Here is a 24,243-nt window from a genome sequence, read left to right on the forward strand (position 1 = left end):
TTGTGCAAAATCAACATTTTCTAAGGAGTAAGACTCTTATTCTTTAGAAAATTCATATCTTGACTTACGTATGTTGGATTTTTGTCATTTTTTTTGTTTAATTTAAATAAATATTTCGTATTTTACTAAACTGGTGTGGTGTCCAATTTGAAGTGGTTTCACTGTATTACTTTGTGTGTCATTACAAATACTTTACGCATTGCTACTGAGATAAGCCTGATTGCTTGTGCCAAGCTACCAAGGGAGTAAGCATGGGTTAATTAAGTGTGTTTCTCCATTGCCCTGACCAGAGTGAGGGTCCCTGCTTGGAGGGAGTTGAAACTGACTACCAACCAGAGACCCCATTTCTAACTGTTTTATCTTTTTATCATTATATTGTATTTATAATGTTCTATGGAAAGTGTTTCTCCAAGAAGTATATATAAGTGACAACTATTAACATCATTGTTTATCAGCCAAATGCGATGAAATTCACAGGTAGACATGTCCAGCTAGTGGTAATTTGTTTTAAAATTCTTCATTTTAAAAACAAATGCATTTCATAAATATTTCCATGTACAGAGTAGCTCTATTAATTTTGTTGGTAGATATCACTCATTTACCCACTAGGGTGATATCGTTTTAAAGAACAAGTCAAATCACACAGTGGAGTGAATTAAACTGTGGATTACAATAAAACTAGCTTGATGGTATTTTTAAAAATCAACTGTTGGAGACATAGATATAAATAACAGATGGTGACTGTCTACCAATTTGTCTGTCGAAATTCACTACGATTAAATTGAAACTCGCCAACAATGTGCTTGAATTCTTCTGGGTGATATTAGCAGTGGCAGCAGGCAGCTTTAGGAGGGAGAGGGGCGGGCGGGGCACACACACACACACACACACTCATTCTTTCACACAAAGACACACACACACGCACATCCATTAACAACACTCATACCATTCAAACATGCACGCACGCACCAAACTTTCATTTTAAAACATCACACACACTCATTCTTTCACACACGCATGCACGCACATCCATTAACAACATTCATACCATTCAAACATGCACATACGCACCAAACATTCAATTTGAAACATCACACACATACACACACACACACACTTACCTTCGGCCTCCAGGTCCCAGGAGGGTTGGGACTGCTGCCTTCCCTCACTGGCTGACCTTAGGGAAGGCAGCAGTCCCAGCCTCGTCACAGAGTGGGATGGGGTCAGTGAGACTGCTGACCCCAACCCACCCCACCCTGTGACGAAGTGTCACTGATTGACACTCACCCTGGGCACTTCAGGGCTTAAACTGAAGCGCCCAGTGAGAGTGTCAATTGGTGACGCTTTCCTCATCACCCATGGGAGGGCCTCGAGGCACCTTTGCTGGGCCGAGGAGGTCACGTCTATAGGAGCTGTGATCTCCTCAGCCCAGCAAAGTTCAGCTCAGGCAGCCAGGAGTATGCGCAAATCGTGCATGTCTGCTCCTGGCTGCCCGACCTGAACATGAAGAGTGTCTGTCAGGCTGGCCTTTGTTCAGCCTGACAAGACACTCTTCATGGGGGGCAAAAGGTGGGGGGGGCGTGGCCCCTCCGCCCTAAAGGACGGGCCGCCACTGGATATTAGTAAGGATTCAGTTAAAATGGTTTTCACAATATTCAAGCATCAGGAATTATAATGAACTGGTGTTGACATGTTAAACGGAATTATTGGAATTATTGGATTGACACTGTGAATTTATGCAACAAGCAGCTAACCACAGAAAAAAGAATACATATTTTATATCAAATATGTATACAATTTCTATTACGCTTCTGCTACATGACATACTGTGCAAGTGATCTAAATGCTTAAAGAAGCTCATAAAAATACACTGTGATTACAGATGAGGACTGTAAGGCCCATCCACCCAACTATATCGCCTACTCTTCCCTTTATGTTGATTGAGTGTTATTGTTTTCCTGCAATTGCCCCGTTCCTTTTAATACAATTTCTTCATCCTACTCCATATAGATACTAAGGAACTGGGTTGATTATCCATCATATAAACATGCTACTTCATTCACAACTGATGTCCACGCTGCAGTATACTCTTTGTGTTAGGAACAAAAGCTCATTTAAAAAAAGACCCCTCCCCATGTTAATGAACATTGGGAGGAATTAAAAATCAACAGTACAAGGGGAGAGACAATTTGCATAATGCATAAGTGGGCGATCCCCATATATCTCTTTGCTTTTCATGCAAGCCACAGAAAGGCAAAAAAAGTTCCTTTACCCCTCAAATCTCCTTGGCCAAGAAGGAACAGAGTGATTATAAAATCCACCCCAAACCTCAAGGCTGGGTACAATACACAATCATCTCTGGCATTCCCTAATGGAAGGGTTGTGTCTCCTCTTTCCCACGATCCAATCCCACAGGCCTCTACTAAAGTTAAGGGAGGGTTCTGGTGTCCTACTTCTCACTCCCAGCTTTATCTAACAGCCATGGAGATTTATTTCACTATGTTTCCCCCCCCCCGAGCCATAGCTAAGGGCCTAGAAGGCGTGTTCTGCCCAACCCCACTTCCATTGAAACCTCTCAGCCATGCCCAAGCGCTAAGGCTGGTTTCTTGCAGCTCACTCTTTCCCACTACTGTTGCATTCTCCACCCTATATACAAACTCCCAGTCATGTCCCAGAGAATTGGAGCATCGTATTGCTGCCGTTTGGTGCTGTTGTGCTCCCCATCCATTTAATGGCAGTGGGGGAGTCTCTGTACAACTATTGTTTTAACAGCATTCAGATCCTTCTCTCACAAAGCACATCTGAGAGCTGTCCCTCTGTTTTGATTGCAATTACAATCATAACACAAGGGTAGTTGTCATATGCATTGCTATTCTGCATGCGTGATTTCCTCCCCCTACCATGGGACGGAGACTGCGTGTTTCCTATAGAAATAAAGTGATGAAAGAATACTCTGATTAAGAGTATTTCATCTATGTTTAGTGAAAATTATAAATTGTTATGTACTACTCAACAAGCATGTGCCGGCTACGGCTCATATGAATGGAGCAAAGGATCCCTGAGGTAGGAAGGACATGATCCGACGGCCATTCTCTCAATGCCAGTCACAGAGATATAGGCCCGTTCCTAGATATATAATTGATTGCTGCCGCCGCTGCCAGTGATCTCAACCCAGCGAGGCAACAGTAGTCAGTCAGAATAGGAGAGCTGCACCTGGTGTGCTCCTGCAGACCACTGAGCCCTGCTCCGGGGGATCTCAATGCATCCCACAGGTGCGCAATATACACGCACATTTCATTTGTGCGGTGAGGTAAAAAAAAAAAAAAAAAAAAAAACATGAAGATACATACATTTGTTATGGAAAACTTAAGGAAGGGGTGCAGGCTTCACTTAGGCATGAAGGGGACATTCCTGTCTCAAATGGGTTGCTTAGGACAATCTCAAAATAGAGGTTTGTCCTAATTTACTTTTTATTTTTTTCTAAAGTGATACATTAACCTTTCATGATTTCCGCTGCATTGGCTTAAACATCCTTTACTATAAGATCCCTTTGCAGAGGTTGCTTAGTGTCTACCTGCTTTTCATCTCAAAAAGTGAGTAATGAAATGGAGGAATGTTTTATGTTATTGATTTCTGTTATTTCTGAAGAGTAGACCTTCTACCCAAATCCTGAGCATCATGTTGATTTAGCAGGAAGTAGTTTAGCCACTCTGTTTACTAAAGAAATGTTTTAAATCTGGGTTTCTGTGGATCTGCAGCTTCCTCTAAACTTTCCCCAGAACTTAGCTCTGAAAGGACAATTCCTAAACTTTGCTATCATACTTTAGATAGGCCTCTTTCACCAGCACTCTCTACTGCACAATGCACATCTAATGTCCAGCTCAGCATGTGTTACTCGTACCAACAGTATCACAAACAAATAGGAAATAGCAAACCTGATGCTCTTAGGTCGTTTCCCAGAACTTACCCCAGGAAACACATGGGCTGTTTTTGAAAAACTAATCAAATATATCTAGCATCAAATATAAAAACAGAACTTTGTTGGATCTCTACCCAAGAACGCAATCAGCTATTTTGTATCATAATATTTTTCATGCTATTTAAAGGCACAGCAAAATTGCCACTCTGTATTCCAGTTTAAGGCTCGAACTTCATCTGCAGTGTATTAGTGAAACACAGACTCCTTTTCTGTATGACAGTGTAGAACAAGAACTATGAGAGTCAGCTCTTTGTCCTTCCGATTCAAAGTCGTGGCAGAGGTTTTCCATCAGAATTTGTAATAGATTTGCCTCCTCTGCTGAAGTAAAACCTGGATATCTTGAATTCTTAGCAGGGGCATGTGTGATTACTCCCCAGAATGGATGTTTTTTTTTACCAGAAGAGCTGCTTAGAAGACAGAATCACTCTAGACTTTGGTGGATCCAATATAGCATCAGAGGAGATTCCGTCAGTGGAAAACACACCATCCATACAACTGTGAAGACAGTGGCTGCAGATACAGGTGGTGATTCTGACGGTTTCGTGCTAGAAGTCTCTTTTCAGGGGTGTGATGCAGGCACCTTTGATGCATTGGAACCCTAAATGTTTTAGTGGCCCCACACCTTCGGAGGACCATTCAGGGGGCCCCCATTCAGCTAAAGGGCAAGGAGTATCTGTGAGATATCGAAGACTCAGGCCCTTCATCACATTCTGCAGAAGGGCCTCACTGTTTAGTTTTACGCCAGTGTTTCTATGTAGGGGAGGTGTTTGGAGTGTGACACCCCCCAAATACATATGTACTTATACTTGGCTTTATAGCTGGCTCTGTGTGCCCTGAGTCAGGTCTGCTATGTCTGTGTTGCATCACTTTATTGACACATTCCTGTTGCAAAACCCTTTTTGGTGTTCAGAAAGTCATGTGTGGCTTTGTAAGAAAAAGTAACATAAGGAGGTGTATTTCACTGCCTTGCATAACTTTGCGTCACCTTGGCATTTCAAGAGTGGTGCATGGGTGTTCCCATGCATCCACTCATATATTTTGACGCAAACTCATACCTAAAAAGAGTTGTAGATATGGGTTTGCGCCAAATGGGTGTGCCTGCCTGAGGCTTTTGTAACAAGTAGAAATATCTTTATTTCTCCTTGTTTTTTCCCTTCTGTATATTTGCTGCATTATATAACACAAATACAGAGAGTAAAAAGCCTCCACTGATTGTTTGCTCTGCAGTAAGCTACCCCTTCCTGTACAAAAACTATTCTGACCATAATGCCATAACCTTTGCATTATGGCGCAAGGGTGACTGAGTTGGCGTTAGGCAGCCCAAAGTGTGCCAGCACATGGAGAGAGCAGAACTGCACCATTACTTTGAAGAGATGGCACATTTCATCTATCAGTTAATGCAACTTTGCGTTCTCACACTTCTTGGCAAATATGACCCTTATTGATTGGCTTACCAAAAAGTTGCAAATCTGAACCCATAGATTAACTCCTTGAATGGATGCAAATGTACAACTTTATACAATTCACAAATATGGTCCGGTTTCCAGGTTTCCAGGTATAATACTGGCAATCTAACACACAAAGGTTGATGGGACAGTGCATGCAAATAATCTTACCACTGCTTATCCCTCGGTCAGCATTCCAAACCATTGTTTTTCCCCAGGGTGCTACTCTAGACAGAGGACCTGATTTAGGAGTTAGCAGGTGGAGTAAAGGCAAACAGGGTGGCGAAGGACTTTACTGCCTTTCTTGGCCCTCCAAATTCAGAGATGTCTGCCACCATGGCGCGCATCTCTATACATTGGCAAGAACCGTCATCATGGGAACACAGTATCAATTTTAATGGAGAGAGGATTGACATTTTCCCGTTCAAAATATAATTGAGGCCTTTAAGGAATACAGTGCCATTTGAAACATATGGGTGTGCAAAGCTGCAAAGCATTTCTTTTTCAATATTCATGAAGTTATAGGAAAAGCTTTAGACGTGTGAAGGCTGTGAAGTTTTTTCTTTGCCAAGAGTGAACATTATAATTTGTTTCAGATAATGTATCTGGCACTATATTTATTAACACTAATATAAGAAATGGTTTTGCATGAGAGATATTTGGCTGAAGGTGGCGAGGGACAGATTTACACGTTTCATGGAATGCAGCTCAGCAGCCAAATCTGCTCTATTGTGCTGTGCAAGGGGGAACCACGGCGCAGACAGGGGTGTAACACAGTTCTCTGCAGCCTTACAGTGCAGCAGGGCCTCCACCTTTCGGAAGGCCCTGTACTGGCACTCTAATTAGGCTGTATTACTTAAAGCACACACTTGCACCATGGTGCAGAGATGAGTCGGCACTGTACACAGCTTTCACAGGCATTCTACAAACTGCGGTAAAACATACAGAAGCATATTACCACATTACAGGCATTCTACAAACTGCTCTACAAACTGCTGTAAAACATACAGAAGCATATTACCACATTACAGGCATTCTACAAGCTGCTGTAAAACTTACAGAAGCATATTACCACATTACAGGCATTCTACAAACTGCGGTAAAACATACAGAACCATATTACCACATTACAGGCATTCTACAAACTGCTGTACAAACTGCTGTAAAACATACAGAAGCATATTACCACATTACAGGCATTCTACAAGCTGCTGTAAAACTTACAGAAGCATATTACCACATTACAGGCATTCTACAAACTGCTGTAAAACTTACAGAAGCATATTACCACATTACAGGCATTCTACAAACTGCTGTAAAACTTACAGAAGCATATTGCCACATTACAGGCATTCTACAAACTGCTGTACAAACTGCTGTAAAACATACAGAAGCATATTACCACATTACAGGCATTATACAAACTGCTATGAAACATACAGAAGCATATTACCACATTACAGGCATTCTACAAACTGCTGTAAAACTTACAGAAGCATATTGCCAAATTACAGGCATGCTACAAACTGCTGTACAAACTGCTGTAAAACATACAGAAGCATATTACCACATTACAGGCATTCTACAAACTGCTATGAAACATACAGAAGCATATTACCACATTACATTTCATAACATTACATCAAATAACTATGTGATTAAAAGAGCTCAATGAAACAAAGTGGAGAAAACGATCATGTTCAGCACACTATGCGATGTTTGCAATGTTTTGTGACTTAAATTCCAGAATATCTGCAGTAATTGGATTCCGCAGAAACTCCTGACACAGTCTCTGGTTTTGTATACAATGCTGATGAGCCAAACAAGGTTAAAATATTAGAAAAATGAGCTGCATAATTATCAGGTTACAGGGCTAGCATTTCCATCAGGAAGAAGAAACAGGGTGGTATCAACAAGAACCTAAACGCACCCCAAAAGGAGGGCGAGGATATTGTAAAGTGACATTCACCACCTGCCTTTGGACATTACCAGGAGCCAGCATTAGGGGATGTCGGGAGCCTCAAAGGTTGGCCGTGGGAAACAGGAGCGAGAAAAGGGTAAACTGCCACTTTCAAGGCAGTCTAAAATCATTAATAAATTAACCAACTCTCTAAGGATCAATGTGTCAGTTCTCCTAAACAACAAATGTCTCCATTGCCCATGACTGGACGTCTCATTAAGTCATTGGCCAAAAAAGTGCTGAGAAGCAACTGTAAGTGACAGGTCGGCACCTTGTAAACAGGAAAGTCAAATCAAATTTGCAAGATTTAAAGCAAGTCAAACAACTCCTATCCACTGCACAGTACTCTGCGGGCATTCAAGTAGAGAATACACCACTTCTGCTGAGCTTTCCCAGAGATAGTCACCTCTGAAATACAAAGCAGAGCACTAGAATGAGCTGTCAGCATGAAGGACCCTGTACATCTGTAACTGCTTTCCGAGCGTTGGGAAGCAGATGGTCTTGGACCTCAATCATCATGCATGTCAGCATCTGCCTCAGATTAAAAGGGATGCTTATGGGAGGTTCAGAGGAAAACAATGGGGGTTCCTCAGACGTATGCACACTAAAAGGGGAAAGAAGAGGCTATGAGAGGTTATAGAGAGGAAATGTTTCCTGGAGGGCCAAGTAGCAGAACAAGCAGCAATCTATCTGCAAAAGAAACACAGTGTGATGGATTCAGTGGATCACAGGACTGGATTCAGTACCGATCTTCTTGAAAGTACCGATGATTTGGATGGCTACGGAACCGTCCTAGCCTGTGTACGTGTCAGAAAAAGCGTACACAGACTAGGTTTACCTCAACACAATTTTTAACAGTTTCAGAAAAAGCAAATAATATTAGCTATGTTTGTGAAAGACGAATTACACTTTCTTCAATAAGTGCAGTAAAGCATGCAATAAACATCACATAAGTGCCCAAAATGGAGTAGGATATTCTGAAATGAGTCCCCCACTATGTCGCCTTTCACCACTGGCACAGAATATAATTGAAAGAAATATCATCTTACCTAATGGCTCAAATATTCTAAATGATATACATTTATGACACAATATTCTGCTACCAAACCTCCCATCCAGCTCCCTCTACCCCTTCCCATAACGATATAATACCCAGTGCTTGTTGTGCAAAAGAATGAGTGCCAGTCAGTGGCAGGGGCTGCAAATCTCAAGGGAAAGGGCAGGGGGTGGGTGGGGACGGAATATAATAATAATAATAAAATAATAATAAAAAATATATATTAATAAAAATAAAAAAACGTACCTGTCCTGATGCGGCAGGTTGCCTCGCTCCTCTTCTCCGATGGTGTCCCAGCAGTCGATGAGACACAAGCACAGGCTCCTAGCGCAATCCTGGTGCTCCTCTCATGCTACACCTAGCATGCAAGCAGCATCAGGATTGCTCTGAGCATCTTGGTCTACCACTCAGACAGTGCACTGGAATCTGTGCAGTTTCTCCAACCCGGCTGTGTAACACAGCCGAGTTGGAGAAATCTAAGTGTGGCTGTCAGTTTAGCTGGCCTAAGACGGCCTGCCAAACTGACATACGCACTTGGTGCACTCACTTCACTCCTCCTCCCCCCTCCAATGGCCAAGCCCCGCCCCTCTCTGCACATGCTGGCTGAGCCAGCAGATGAACAATAAAACAATAGTAAAATATTGTTTTATTTTTCAGCTGCTGGCTCTTAGGCAGTGGGGCGACGCTCCTTTGTCGTTGGGAAGGAGATGCCCCTGGTGCCCTGCACAAAGCTCTACTCAGAAGCAGCCAGCCGGCGCTATAAAATAATGGCACTAGCTGTGTAGTCTTAAATCCACCTCATGCCTGTTGAATCCACTGCTGGACACTCTCTGCCCCTTCATCTCTTCATCTCACTCTTGTCAGTCCCTGCTTTCTCCGTCCGTGACAGATTTCCATCTTTCTCATCCTCCTGCTTTCCCATTTGTGTTTTCCCTCTCCTACTGTCATGAAACGTGTAACTGCTAGTCCACAAAAATGAATCCTGGTCCACCCCATCACCAATCACCAGCTCAAATGTAGCAGTGATAATCTGCATGAAGCTGTGGATTCAGTGCACCCATCATTCATTGTAATAGTATGCGATGCAGACTGTTCTGAACATAGACCTAAGTTTTAGTTACATCCAGTTGATGAGCTGACCGACAAAGCCAGTGCTGTGCAATCATAGGACTTGGAAGGAAGTGTGCAGGGTGCTGCAGCAACCCCTTCCCCCCCCCCAAATAAGCATTCAGGCGTGACTGAACAATAAACATATCTTTATGTTTTCTATCTTATCACATTTGCTTTGTTTCAAAGACAAACTTAAATGTCAGGCTATGTCTTCTGACAATTTGCTACTTAGGCGGTCATTCCTACCTTGGCGGGCGGCGGTCGCCGCCCGCCTGGCACCGCCAGAACACCGTACCGCGGTCAAAAGACCGCGGCAGTCATTCTGTCTTTCCCGCTGGGCTGGCGGGCGACCGCCAAAAGGCATGGGCACTGCAGGGGCCCCCAGGGGCCCCACGACATCCGTTCCCGCCAGCCAGGATCTGGCGGTGAAAACCGCCAGAACCAGGCTGGCGGGAAGGGGGTCGGAATCCCCATGGCGGCGCTGCTTGCAGCGCCACCGTGGAGGATTCACAGGGGCAGCGGGAAGCCGGCTGGAAACAGCCGGCTTCCCTTTTCTGACCGCGGCTTTACCGCCGCGGTCAGAATAGCCCCAGAAGCACCGCCAGCCTGTTGGCGTTGCTTCCTCCGTCCCCTACCCCGGCGGTCTCAGACCGCCAGGGTAGGAATGACCCCCTTAATCTTTTGACATGGAGATTGGTGTTTACTTTTCATTGACTGCAAAGTGAGCAGATTTTGTCAAAATAATTCTGTGACAATCTTACTGCTGGGGTTACAGGGAGTTACGAAAGCCAAATGAAGCACGTTTTGTAATTCTGAAGAGTGATAGAAACAAAGATTTTAACCGGTTCGAAACACAAATACACTTAGTGATGAGCAAATGGAATATTTGCTGAACCATGATTTCCACACATTATCTATGTGCACTATACCGTTTTATCAGCGAAATTCTGTCTGTGCAAACTCAGAGGCTATTTCATGGGGAAATGCCCTGTCTGTAAGTGACAGTGTGCTACCACACCATGCATTAGAAATAAGTTTGCAACAGTGTGCTCCAAAATGCACCACCAGCCAGATACCACACACTTACCATCTCGTGCTGAATACATCTGCAACATGTCTGTGTGACACTTGTATTTTTCACAGTCCTTATGACTTCAGTGATGGAATATTGATGGCAGCACCCCCATCTTTAACATTTTGCCAGTATCACTGTGTGATTTCTAAATCATGTTCCATGGCCTTGTCATTTTAGATTCATAGCCTGGTAAATGCATCAGATAAGTAAGAGAACGCCTCATGAGTAATGCAACCTCTCAGTGAAACAGAGCTTCCACCTTGCACATTTGTAATTTGATATAAAGAGCGAGAAAGGTGGATGGAATGCCTGGGGACAATATAAATGTTCTGGATAGCACTGAGATTAGGTTACCATTAAATCATAATACCATCACAGCTTATTGTGTATATATATATATATATATATATATATATATATATATATATATATATATATATATATATATATATAATAAGCTAAAACTATCTAGGTCATGTAGTGTAAACAGCTATATATTCATTCCGACGAACATTTTACATGTTTGCCATTTAAAGTATACATTAATCATAATTAACAACAGAAAGTCAAATTTAATGAGTGTGCGCTATCACCTGCACTTGAACATGTCTTTCCTTCTTTTTAATTTCAATCACACTAATAGCATTGGTAATAAGGGAACGAGGGGATACCTTGACTATATTATTTTAATTTATTTATTTGGGTTTTAAGGAAGAAACTGAATACAAGTAGAGTCACAAAGAGTGCTGTCTCCAGACCAAGCTTTATTAATGATATTCGTCACATAACGTTGAATTTTAAATAAAGTACATTCGCATTTGCTCCCGAAGTAGTCAACATTCAGGGCTCCCAATGCAGTCATAATACAGGTGTGCTCAGGCATGGATTTCCTTCTCTCTATTTGTACCATGTACGGGGGATCACTCGCCGTATGAATTTTCATCAGCCCACATCGCCATGTGCATTGCAACTTTACTCCAGATGTCCTTTGGACGGGATCTAGGAGGTAGCAGTAGCCAGTATCCAACTGTCCTGGCAATAGATCACACCTGAAAGCATATCTTTCCCCTTTGGGCAAGGTTGTTGTGCCAAATGCATTGCCCCTTACCTCTAGGCCAGGACTAACATCATGACAGTGAGTGTATGAGTATCTGAGGGAATGCTCTAAACATAGCCTAATAGAGCCACCATGGGGTGTCCTTGGCACCGTACCGGAAACCACTGCATCACTGCAGTCGTATACCGAAGACCAGAACTCAGCCACTCTGTCATGCTGCCACGTCAAATGCATAAACTCAGTGTCCCAGGTGCCAGAGGATACCTTGACTAAAGCACAGTCCATAGGTTAATACCTACAGGGTAAATTGTATCATGGTTTCAAAACTGCATTCATTTCTTGAGATATATTCTCGTTTTATTCTTGAAACGCATTATAGCTAAGGGTTTACTGCATCCATTTGAGTTTCTAGACTACAATAAAATATACCATATCAAAGTTAACAATGACCTGCATAGATGCATACATTGTATAAGTATCTATGGGCATTTATAAACAGCACTTGGTAACTAGCCCCGTACAAATTTTAATTAAGCTACGTGAAGTTTGCATAATTCAAAAATTGCACTTTGCACAATTTGGCATTGTTAGAAATTAGGTCTTTGGTTGGCAGTCAGGTTACCCCCTGTCCAAGCAAGGACCATCACTTTAGTCAGGATAAGTCACACACAATCCAATTTATCCTGTGCCCACCCTCTGGTAGCTTGGCACTGAGCAGTCAGGCTTAACGTAGAAGGCAATGTGTAAAGTATTTGTGCAATAAATCATGCAATAACACAGAATAGCACCACAAAAATACACCACACAGTGTTTAGAAAAATATATAATATTTATCTGACAAGATGCAGGTCAAAACGATTAAAATGCAATAAGTATATGTTGAGATATCACTGTAAAAGTGATAGAAAGTGTCTTTAGTTTTTTAAAAGCAAAAAATGTCCCCTTCAAGCACAAATTACCTGGTTCGGGTTCAAAATCTCTGCAAAGAACCGCAGAGGAGAAGATGCGTGGAAACAAACGGGGTGTGCATCGATTTCTCGTGTCGCACACAGCGATGCGTTGTTTAGTTTTCACGCAGGGACGGCTGTGCGTTGATCTGCGGCACTCAGTCGTGGATCCTCTTCGGGTTGAAGGGTTTTCGGTCACCCCAGGGATGATGCCTGGATTTCCAGCGCTGACAGGACGATGTCCCAGGGGCTGTGTCGATCCGCTGTGCATTGTGTGGAAATTTCTACTGCACGGCAGGCGCTGCGTCGATTCCTCTCTGGAAGTCAGGCTGCGTTGTTCCGGTTCGGCTGTGCGTCAATCTAGTGGGCCTTGTGTCGAATTTCCGGTCGCTACGCTGGCGCTGTGTTCTCATTACGAAGTCGGGCTGCGTCGTTCCAGTTAAGCGTGCGGTGAATTTTTCACCACAGTGCAGGCTGTGTGTCATTTCTGGCAGGCTGTGCGTTGATTTTCGCCGCACAAGGAGTCCTTTTGGTAGAGATATAGTCTTTTTGCCCCTGAGACTTCAGGGAACAGGAGGCAAGCTCTATCTAAGCCCTTGGAGAGCACTTCTCACCATAGCCAGAGAGCAGCAAGGCAGCAGTCCTTCACAGAAAGCAGACAGGTGAGTCCTTTGGGAAGCCCTTCTTCTTGGCAGGATTCTGGTTCAGGTTCTCTTCTCCAGGAATTGTCTGAGTTGGTAGGGGCAGAGGCCCTGTTTACATACCCAAATGTGCCTTGGAAGTGGGGGAGACTTCCAATAGTGGCTTAGAGGTGCACAAGGTCCCCTTTCAGTTCAATCCTGTCTGCCAGGGTCCCAGTAGGGGTTATGGCAGTCCTTTGTGTGAGGGCAGACTACTGTTCTTTGACATGCAAGTGCCAGGCCCTCCACCCTCAAAGCGCAGCAAGACCCATTCAAAATGTAGATGTATGCAAGTGAGGCTGAGTATCCTGTGTTTGGGGTGTGTCTGAGTGAATGCACAAGGGAGCTGTCAACTGAACTCAGCCAGACGTGGATTGTAAGGCACAGAGGATTTAAGTTCAGAGAAATGTTCACTTTCTAAAAGTGCCTTTTCTAAAATAGTAATATTAAATCCAACTTCACCAGTAAGCAGGATTTTGTATCACCATTCTGGCCATACTAAATATGACCTTCCTACTCCTTTCAGATCAGCAGCTATCACTCAAACATAATAGGGTAGCTCCAATGTTAGCCTATGAAGGGAGAAGGCCTCACAGCAGTGTAAAAACGAATTTAGGAGTTTTACACTACCAGGACATGTACACTACACAGGTACATGTCCTGCCTTTTGCCTACACGGCACCCTGCCCCATGGGTTACCTAGGGCATACCTTAAGGGTGACTTATATGTAGAAAAAGGGGAGTTTTAGGCTTGGCAAGAACTTTTAAATGCCAAGTCGATTTGGCAGTGAAACTGCACACACAGGCCTTGCAATGGCAGGTCTGAGACAAGGTTAAGGGGCTACTTAAGTGGGTGGCACAATCAGTGCTGCAGGCCCACTAGTTGCATTTAATCTACAGACCCTGGGCACATATATTACACTTTATTAGGGACTTATAAGTAAATTAAATAATCCAATTGGGTATGATCCAAGTTTACCATGTTTTAAGGAGAGAGCATATGCACTTTTACACTGATTAGCAGTGGAAAAGTCTGCAGAGTCCTAAAGCCAGCAAAAATGAGGTCAGAAAAAGAGAGGGAGGAAGGCAAAAAGTCTGGGGGTGAACCTGCAGAAAGGCCATTTCCAACAGGCACTTTGTTCTTGCTTGCATGAGACTGGTTCGATCTGAAAATATCTTGCCAACACCCACTTTCCTGTTGGTATCGTTAGTTCCTTTTTACGTGATCCAGTTTTGTTATTCCAAACAGAAGATGAGCTAGACAATATGGTTCTGGAATTGTTGGAATGTTCCATGTTAGAAAACCCTTAAAAGGTAGGACTGCAGTAGTCTGAGAAACGTAACACCCAAGGAAGTGTTAGGTCAAGTTTAAGGGTGAGTGTCGTAATGGAAGCCCTTCAGATACCTGACACAGGTGATAAACACAACTTTGAGGTCTGTGTTTGAGCATGAGTGAAGGAGAGTTTGTTTTAAAAAAAACAATTCAGAGTACTTAGCTTGTCTTCTGGTGCCTGGAAGGCACCACTGAGATATGAGCCAAAAACCATGTTATGGTATTACTGTCTCACCTAAAAGTAGTGTTAGTTGAGCTCACATGTTATATACCCTCAGAATGAAATAACTCTGTCTGGGACCTAGTAAGTACAGTATACAACAAAGTCTTACTGTTCATAGAACTGACTTTAAAGTTTTGTTCTACAGAGGTGCAATTGGAATCCAGCATCTGGAGTTCAGTAGGTGGTATATGTTATTAAACTAGCACTAGGAGTGTAGTAAATGGCTAAGTTCACCAAATGCCAATTGGGAATTGTCAATGTCTCACTTTACTTGTGCCAGGTGTAGCGTCTTCCCCAGCGTGGAACCCGCTGAATGGCTAGGCCACACATTGAGCTGGAGATCACACATCTTTATTCCTCTGTGTGTACCTGTGAATTCCAACATTATAATCCAAGCTTTCATTCCATTATATTCTAGTGATAATGTCACATAGATATAGAGCCTTCGGGGAGCCAGAAAGGTTCAATTCTAAATTATGAAGACACTACGACTGGTAGGTACCATGTTTTGAGCATGTTATTCCCAACTACCTAAGTCTGTCTTACTCACACTCCATCTTTGGAAGTCATTTGTACCATGCACAGCATTCCAGCTTTTGGGCACTTGATACTGCACACAGCAGGCAAGCAAATCCCAAGCCGAAGTCATAGTACCCCAATGTGCCTGTTGGTAAAATATAATCTGCCTCTTCCATGCTTGCTAGGTGGAAAATACAATTGAGCAGTAAGAGCTGCTTTCTTATCTCTTTTCCACAAAATCAGGTATTATGCAAGGTGTGTGTGTGTGTATGTGCATGTGTGGGTGCGTGCATGCTCAGCTTGGTATGTTCCCTGGAAGGAGATTTTTTTTTTAGTATCTTTTAGGTTTTGTGGTAGTCCTATCCTTTTCTCTAAGTTCGTCTCTTTTTAAAACTTTTAACAGGATAGCACCCTCACATTTCAGTAACTTTGATTTCAGGCAAAGTATTTCACATTAGGCACTTCCTTTCACTTCCAACATGAATACTAGAACAATTTCCAGTGACTGTTTACCCCTCCCACTGTGCTAGACCAAGGGGGAGATTCTATAGGAGTAGTTTGGAAAGGAACTGGGTGGTTCATGTGTTTGGTTTAAGTGGTTTGATTATGAACAGCTCAAGCAAAAGGCTGTGCATTCAGGCCCGTATTTATACTTTTTTTAGCGCCGCTTTTTGTCGCAAAACGGCGCAAACCTACAAAATACAATGGTATTTTGCAAGTTTGCGACGTTTTTGCGTCAAAAAACGACGCAAAAACGGCGCAAAAAAAAACCTGTTCAGCTCAAGTGTTCTGAAGAACAGATTGCAATTTGGCAATCTGTTCTTCAGAACACTTGAGCTGAACAGGTTTCTAGAAGTATTTCCTAGCATTTAGATCGTTTTCCAGTGGCTGCTCCAGTTAATAGCATATGTCCTTGAAGTATATAAAGAGTAATTTAACTGAACAAAGGTTTAACATTTTAAAAATATTTTTACATACCTTTGCCCTCATTGATTTTTCTGCTTCCAATTCTTCCTCCAGTTCATCAATTCGAATCTAGAAAGGAATAATATTAATACAATTAAGTTGGAGAGCAACAGTACTTGGTACAGATGAGATTCAAAAAGCTGAGACAATTATCTTTATTCTAATATATTTTGCAGTTCACAAAACAAGGAGACTGATTGCTTTTTAAATATCATGGCTATCAGGATCATTGATAATTGGCCAGATTGACCAATACTGGGATACACAACTGGGTATAGTACTAGTGACGCCTGTTGATGTTTGAAAATAATGTGAAGTACCACTTGTCCTACACTGCAGTGTGCCAGCAAAGTGAGCCAACTCACTTCTAGGAGAGGTCTAGGGTTCTGCCCCTAAGAAAATGTTAAAAATGATGGGGTCAAATAGTACATTTTGAAGTGCAGTCTCAACATACATTTAATTTGCTAGAGAAACCAATAGGCTCATGGCATATATGAAATATTCAAGACTTTTCAGCATGTGCCAGGTAATTCTGAACCTTCCCAGGAATTGACCCCATTTATTCACAATTTGCCATGTGTACCCTTCATATGTGAAGATTTACCTCCAGCATGCCAGTACCAGTATTTTCCCATTTTTGCGACTGTGCAAGAATCACCTGTCTCCCCTTGCCAAACTGCGCCATCTTCAAAAACAACTGCATCATCTACAAAGCCAGAGTGACCCAAGCCCTGCCTATCTGGCTGGAAAAAGCAGCAGGTCATGTCTAATTATGAACCCAGGATCTGATCCAACATTCCTGTATTCAACAGAACTGTCCCAACCATTCTCCAATTTAGGGAGGAGCTAAAGACACACAAAATTACAGATCACTACATCACAAAGAGGTAACAGTCTACCTCCACTCAGGGGCGCGTGGCCTGTAGCCCATGGAGTGAGCAGCCGAAGAATGGAGCTCTGGCCGGGGATCCCCTGTCTGCTTATATCCTGGCCCGATAGCTTCACTCCCTGCGTGACAGCTTGTCCCCCCAAGGTTCAGGGGGGGTAAGGGCGCACAGAGAAACACAGAATCGGGGCGGCGGCGGGGCCGGAGACGGATTGACACGGCGGCAACCACCTGGCCGCCTGAATTTAAAATGGCAGACGGGCCTGGCCTGGCCGCAAGTGGAGCAAGGGCAGACCCCAGGAGCCACTGAGGCTGATCGGCACCAGGGGCATCCCCAGGGAGGAGCGAGGACGGCTGTAGAGGGGGCAACTCAGAGACCCGGGGTCACACCGGACCCAAAGAAAGACCGCTGGTGGCCTGCCCCCCCCCCCGGCAGGGGTGGGCGCCCTCAACTGGAAGACCGTGCAGAAGGCCTGTGGACTGGATCGGCGAGGCCTCAAAAGAAGACCTCGACCACCCGGAACCAGCAGAGGGAATGAGGTGAGAAGTGATACTCCCCCACTCCCGCAGAACATGATACTGTGAGCTGACCGGTAGCAAGAGACAGACAGCGGGCAGCGGCGAGGGCATGACCCCCTTGCCCCATGCCTCATTGAGGTGAGGTTGCGAGGAATTGCGTGCTGGACGTCGGTCCATCCTGGATCGCAGGGACAGCACGGTGGTGCTTGGATAGAGGGAAACGAAACCAGACTAATGGACCTTGCCATATGAATAGTCAGGACTGTGGTGGAATGCTGGAGAATCATTAGACAATGGGCAAAACCAACAAGAAAAAGGACACAACAGGAGTCCCTGGCATTCAATAAGACTGTACTGCCTCCTCCTCTACAAACATGGTGCAGACGACACCTCTTGATGTCCCAGTGGGGGGGCCATCACTCGGAGATATATTGCAGGCCATCACACCCTCCAGGGAAATCCTGGAATCTAAAATTGACACACTTGAAACGGATCTGGGCCTCTTGAGAGAGGACCAAAGATGCCTGCAGAAAGAGTTGCGACAGCAGAACGAAGCATGGACGAGCTCAAACCGAAAGAGACAGTGGTAGGAGATCGGGTGACTACCATTGAGAAAAAAGTAGAGACGTTAATGGCCCGTGCTGAGGACGCCGAGAATAGATCAAGAAGGAAAAACATTCGTATTGAAGGGCTACCTGAGAAAGCTAAGCACAAAGACTTAACAGAGTACCTTGAGAACTGGATTAGAGCAGGGGTGGCACCTGAGGGCCTGTCGCGATTCTTTGCCTTCAAGAGGGCACATAGAGTGCTGGCGTGCTCTGCCCCCCCGGGGCTGCGCTGTGACTGGTGGTGGTCCAGCTGTTACATTACAAGGACCGAGACCACATCCTAGCTCAAGCTCAAGAAGGAGGGGAATTGAGAGTGGAGAGCAGCACCGTCCGCATTTTCCCTGACTTCTATCGTGAGGTACAAACACAGAGAGCAACTTTCTTAGAAATCAAGAAACAATTGCGACTATTGAACATCTCGTATGTCATGCTTTTCCCCTCTACGCAGAGGGTAGCGGAGGGGCCAGATTCTTCCATATGCCACAAGAGTCGAGGGAGTGGTTAGATGGGAGGGAAGGCCCCACAGACCCAATAGCACCTCGTAGACCCAGGCCCAGGAACAGACAACGGCAACACAGAGGATCACAATATAGAGGGACAGCGCCCACTACAGAAGAAGCCAAGGAGGAGAGACAGCAAGCCACAGCAGCCATAGCATCATTAAGCGGGGGAAGCTAGTCCACGCTCAAAGGCGACAACAAGAGAAATGCAAGGATAGGACTCCGAAGGGGAATCTGAGAGCTCAGAGTCACTAAGCGTGGAACTACCAGTGGTGACACTGGGAACATCTGATGATATAATTTGACACCGCAGCCAAGATTTGATGTGATCTCATGGGGCCCAGCTGCCGCGAAGTGCCTGGGACCTGACGAGAGATGCGTAGCTGAGGCTTCTGGAATAATGACGGTGAGGCCCTGGCACCGCAGGATCCACACGGCTGGAGAAGTACTCTCACCCACCCTTTAAATACTGATTTCAGTTGGTAAAAGTTTGGATGGGGTCTGTTTTGACACCTGTCCTGGGGGAAGGGTGTTGGGGAAGTTAATGTTAACAGTTACTAAGAAGCCCACCTGCTACCTTGCCCGACTACTAGCTAAGGAAGTAAAAGATGATAATAAGCGCCTACTTTATGGGGGAAGGACGTACAGAGACACAACAGTACTATTGACTCATCATGGGAGATGTGAGGAATTACAAAGTGATCTCCTGGAATATAAGGGGCATGGATAGTATGGCTAAACGTTATAAGGTATACTCGTATCTGCAGAGGAGAGGGGGTCACATAGTAATGTTGCAAGAGACACATTTGACAGCAGCAGAAGGTTTGGCGTTGCAGAAAAGATGGAGGGGCCAGGCATATTACACAACTTATTCAGAGTATGCGCGGGGTACCCTAATTTGGATAAGAGTGGGAGTACTGTTCCAAATGACTAGCACACTGATAGATCCTGAGAGCGATTTGTGGTAGGTACTGGCCGGTTAGGGGGACGAGATATTGCGTTGATAAATATATACGGGCCAAACACAGATCAAAGGATGTTCCTAGACGGCCTCTCACTGCCCCCCAACTGCTCCAGGTGGCACTGATTGGAGGGGATCTTAATTGTCTAGCCAACCCTGACTTAGATAGATCCCACCCTCCGCTGAGGGAATCCCCAGTGAATGCTCTAGCTAAAAATCTCCAGGACTGGCAGGCAGAATGGCAACTACTTGATTCCTGGAGACACCTTAACCCAAGCACCAGGGAATACCCCTTCTATTCCACAGTACACGACTTACATGTGCGACTGGACACCTTTTTTGCACGCCTGTAGTACAGACTCATGTTAGAGAGGTAGAATACCTGGGATGAACAATATCGGACCACAACCCTATCCTATTTTCTCTAACATGGGAAAAAATGAACAGAAGTATACCTACCTGTTGGTTAAAGCCTGATTCCCTTGATGACCCTGCATACCGGACTAAAATAAGGGAACACATTAAACATTATTTTGAAGATAATGAGGTAACGACCCCTTCCCCCCAGATATTGTGGGAAACATTAAAAGTTGTGGTCAGGGAATGGTGCATCGCTGCATCAATGGGGATTAGGAAGACACTGCTTCGAGAGATAGAGGCAGCTGAGAATGAGTTTCAAATAAAAGAAAAATTAAGCCCAGAACGTCCCGAGCTGCGAGGAGAAGTGAGCGAGGCCAGAGGGAGAGTCACAGCACATACAGAGAGGCTTAGATGGTTTGAATATAAAAACGACATGGTAAGGGCACCCACGGAGAGGGATAAGGCGGGAGCACTCCTGGCATGGTTGGCCAACCCCACAAAACACGGGACCCCCATATTAGAGATCAAGACCCCTCTAGGGGATAGACTATATGGGCAGGACAAAATTAACCATCACTTTCTCAAAAATTGCACTGCACTCTATACCAGTATACCAGACGGGGTGGGAGACCGATATACAGGCATTTTTAGGACACCTACCACACAGAGACCTCAGTGAGGAGGAAAGTGCAGTGCTGGGAAGTGAAATAGAGGTCTCAGAAATCAAAGATGCCATCAAAGGCCTGGCGAGGGGAAAAAGCCCAGGCACAGACGGACTGCCAATAGAGTTCTACGCCACATATGCACAGGAGGTGACCCCTAATCTAGCACAAATATATAAAGCATGCAAAACAGAACACCTCCCAAATTCCACAAAGGAAGCCCCGATAATTCCATTATTAAAACCAGGTAAACCGCCTGACGATAGCAAAGCATACAGGCTCCTATCCATGCTGAATTCAGATTATAAGATCCTAAGCCGAATACTAGCAACAAGATTGCTCCCATACATGACCCAACTGATCCACAGTGACCAAGCGGGTTTCATCCCTACCAGGAATACCGCCCCGAATATCCGATGAGCTATCCACATTCTAGATGCTGTCGCCCCACATATAGCTATGGCGACTATACTGGCAGTAGACATAGAAAAAGCGTTCGACAGCTTAGAGTGGGACTACTTATATGCAGTTCTTGCTTGCATGGGCCTAGGAGAGGGCTTTATCAAATGGCCGAAACTTTTATACACAGAGCCGAAGGTGCTGGTTATAACCGGGGTCACGATTTCTGAGCAATACTCAGTAGAAAGGGGCACCAGGCAGGGTTGCCCGCTCTCACCATTATTATTTGCCTTGGCAATGGAACCTTTGACTGCCCAGGCTAGAACCACCAATTGTTATCAGGGACTGATGCAGGGTGACCGACGTCACAAAATAGCGCTATATGCAGATGACCTCCTCCTATTTTTACAAGACACTGGGCCGGACCTCAAGGGAGCTTGAGCACTCCTGGCACAGTTTGGCCGCTTGACAGGCCTACAGGTAAACTGCCAGAAATCATACTTGCTCCCTCTGTTGGAGGACCGTGGTCTACCTGAAGGGCTAGAGGATGTGGCATGGTAACCCTGATGCATGTCTTATCTGGGAGTCAGGATTCATCACACTAGGGTGTAGATCCAGGAGAGTAATATCAGGGGAGCCATGAGGGCACTGGAAACTAGCGTGGGCTTCTGGGGGTTACTCCCGCTCTCTGTGGCTGGACAAATAGCACCTATTAAGATGGTAGCGCTGCCAAGGCTCTTATGTTACTTTGCGGTTTTGCCGGTCTGGGTCCCAACCATGTTTTTCTGGGAAATTGACTCCTTGCTCACGGCATTCATATGGGGAGATGGGAGACGCAGAGTGGCCCTAACCACTTTGAAGAGACCTCGAGCGGCGGGGGGATTGGCGGTACCGGACTTTGAGGCCTATTACCTAGCAGCCCTGCTGCAGTGGCTGACCCGTGGATGGCAGAGGGCAGGACCGGAGCGGTATATGGGCACACATTGGCCCCTCCTGTTTCGGTACTGGCGGTCCTGATCCTTAATCTCACTAGGTCGGAACAGACACTCGCTCCAGAGACTCAGGTCCTCCGCTAGTGTTGGAGAAGATGCCTCTATAGGACAGGCACGACTACGCCTTACACACCTGAGATACCGATGACATGGCTTCATTGGCTACCTCGAGCAGGAGACTGGAGGGGTCTGACAATTTGGGAGGAGGCGGGGGCCTCACAGATGGGGGACCTTTATCGCGAGGATAACCTGTTACCATTTGAAGATTTTCAGCAGGACCATGTTCTGCCACAGGACCACTTCCTGATGCATTGAGCACTAACACACACTATTGGTTCCCACTGGCGCATACAAAATGTCGAGCCCTGTCCTCACTAGCCCAGCACTTACCTAGTGACCTCCGATGCCACTCAAAAAGCCCTCTCTGGCCTATATAGAGTGATCCGCAATGGAGCGATGCGCCCCCTAGACGACCTACGACATAAATGGGAGATAGATTTGAGGACCCTAATACCAGAGGGGTCCTGGGACTAGATCTTAGAGAGAGCACCAAAGCTCTCAAGAAACGCTAGGTTTCAACTTATACATTATTATGTCATTCACAGGGCATATCTCACCCCGAAAAGGCTCCGTGAGCATTTACATATGATGGATGCGAAGTACCCTAGATGTGGTGAAGAGGCAGCGGAATTTATACACATGCTTTGGTCCTGCCCCCACTTGACCACTTAGTGGAACACAGTGATCACATACATAGCGGAAATCATGCTGCACTGGTTCCCCCATACTCCCAAGAATAGGGCAACTAGCAAATTCCAGGATCTTGCATGCACTCTAGCCAAACGAGAATTGACAAAAAACAGGAAGAGTTCGGTGGGTCCCAACTTCCAAAGCTGGAAGAGGGAACTAAGGCGATGGGCAGAATATAAAAGCTTAGGGGCATATATGTACTCTGTTTGCACCGAATTAGCGTAAACATTTTTTACTCTAATTCAGTGCAAAACTAACTCCATATTTATACATTGGTGCTAGACTCATCTAGCGCCAAATTTATGAAGTTAAAGTCATTTTTTGGAAGTGGAAACCTACCTTGCCTTAATGAGATGCAAGGTAGGCGTTCCCGTGCAAAAAATGACTTTATGGCCTTAACGCTATATTTATATTCCTGTGCAAAAATGGTGCACGGGAGGGAGGAGAGGTTAAAAAATGGGGCAAAGCTTGCTTTGCCCCATTTTTTTTACTCCTGGGTCAGGGCAGGCGTTAGGGGACCTGTCAACCTATTTCCATGGTGGAATACCATGCAATAGGCCCACAAGTGCCCTCCCCAGGCCCCAGGGACACCCCCACCCATACCAGAGGGACAGCGGAGGATGGAGGACCCCATCCCAGGTAAGTATTTTATTTTATTTTTTTAAGTGCCATTGGGGGCCCTGAAATGGGCCCCCCCTACATGGCAGTGGGTGCATTGGCCATGCCCAGGGGACCCTGGTCCCTTGTGCTGGCCACTGGGGTGGTGGGCATGTTTCCTGTCTTTTCAAAGACAGGAGTCATGTGGTATGGATAGTTTTGCGTCAGAAAATGGCAGGTTAGAGTCTTTTTTTTTTTTTACTCTAACCTGCCTATCGTCATTTTTGTGTGCAAAAACCCCTTTTTCCATACTGCCAGCCCAACCAGACTTAAGTCATTTTGTTTGCCGCTAGCCTACCCTTTGCACCGGCTTGCACCATTCCATTAATATGGTGCTCGGCTAGTGCACAGAAATGATGCAAGCTGGTGCTAAACATTTTGGTGCAAAACTGAGTTGATGCAGTTTTGCACCAACAAGTATAAATCAGGGCCACAGTCCTGAAAAGGGAGCTTTCTGGGGGAGGGGGCCCCCAGAACTAACGAATGCCTGGGAGCAGATTGTCACAACATTGCAGGAACAAGTTAGGCCTTCCCACATAGAATAGACTGTACATACAAAACCAGCCACAACATGAAGCAACACTCCCTTCAAAGTAGA

General features: G+C 45.0%; 1 protein-coding gene across 5 annotated transcripts in view; it reads right to left on the reverse strand.

Moving 5' to 3' along the window:
- The window catches only part of LOC138246140 (myosin-16-like), an 838,653-nt gene that overhangs the window by 305,622 nt on the left and 508,788 nt on the right, over positions 1 to 24,243 (reverse strand). For all 5 annotated transcript variants that reach the window (XM_069200412.1, XM_069200413.1, XM_069200414.1 and 2 more), the window contains one exon: positions 16,364 to 16,420. In XM_069200412.1, coding sequence (XP_069056513.1) covers positions 16,364 to 16,420 — 57 coding nt within the window. The remainder of the gene's footprint in view (positions 1 to 16,363; positions 16,421 to 24,243) is intronic.

The sequence above is a fragment of the Pleurodeles waltl genome, chromosome 7, assembly GCF_031143425.1.
Source record: "Pleurodeles waltl isolate 20211129_DDA chromosome 7, aPleWal1.hap1.20221129, whole genome shotgun sequence".
Taxonomy (NCBI): Eukaryota; Metazoa; Chordata; class Amphibia; order Caudata; family Salamandridae; genus Pleurodeles; species Pleurodeles waltl.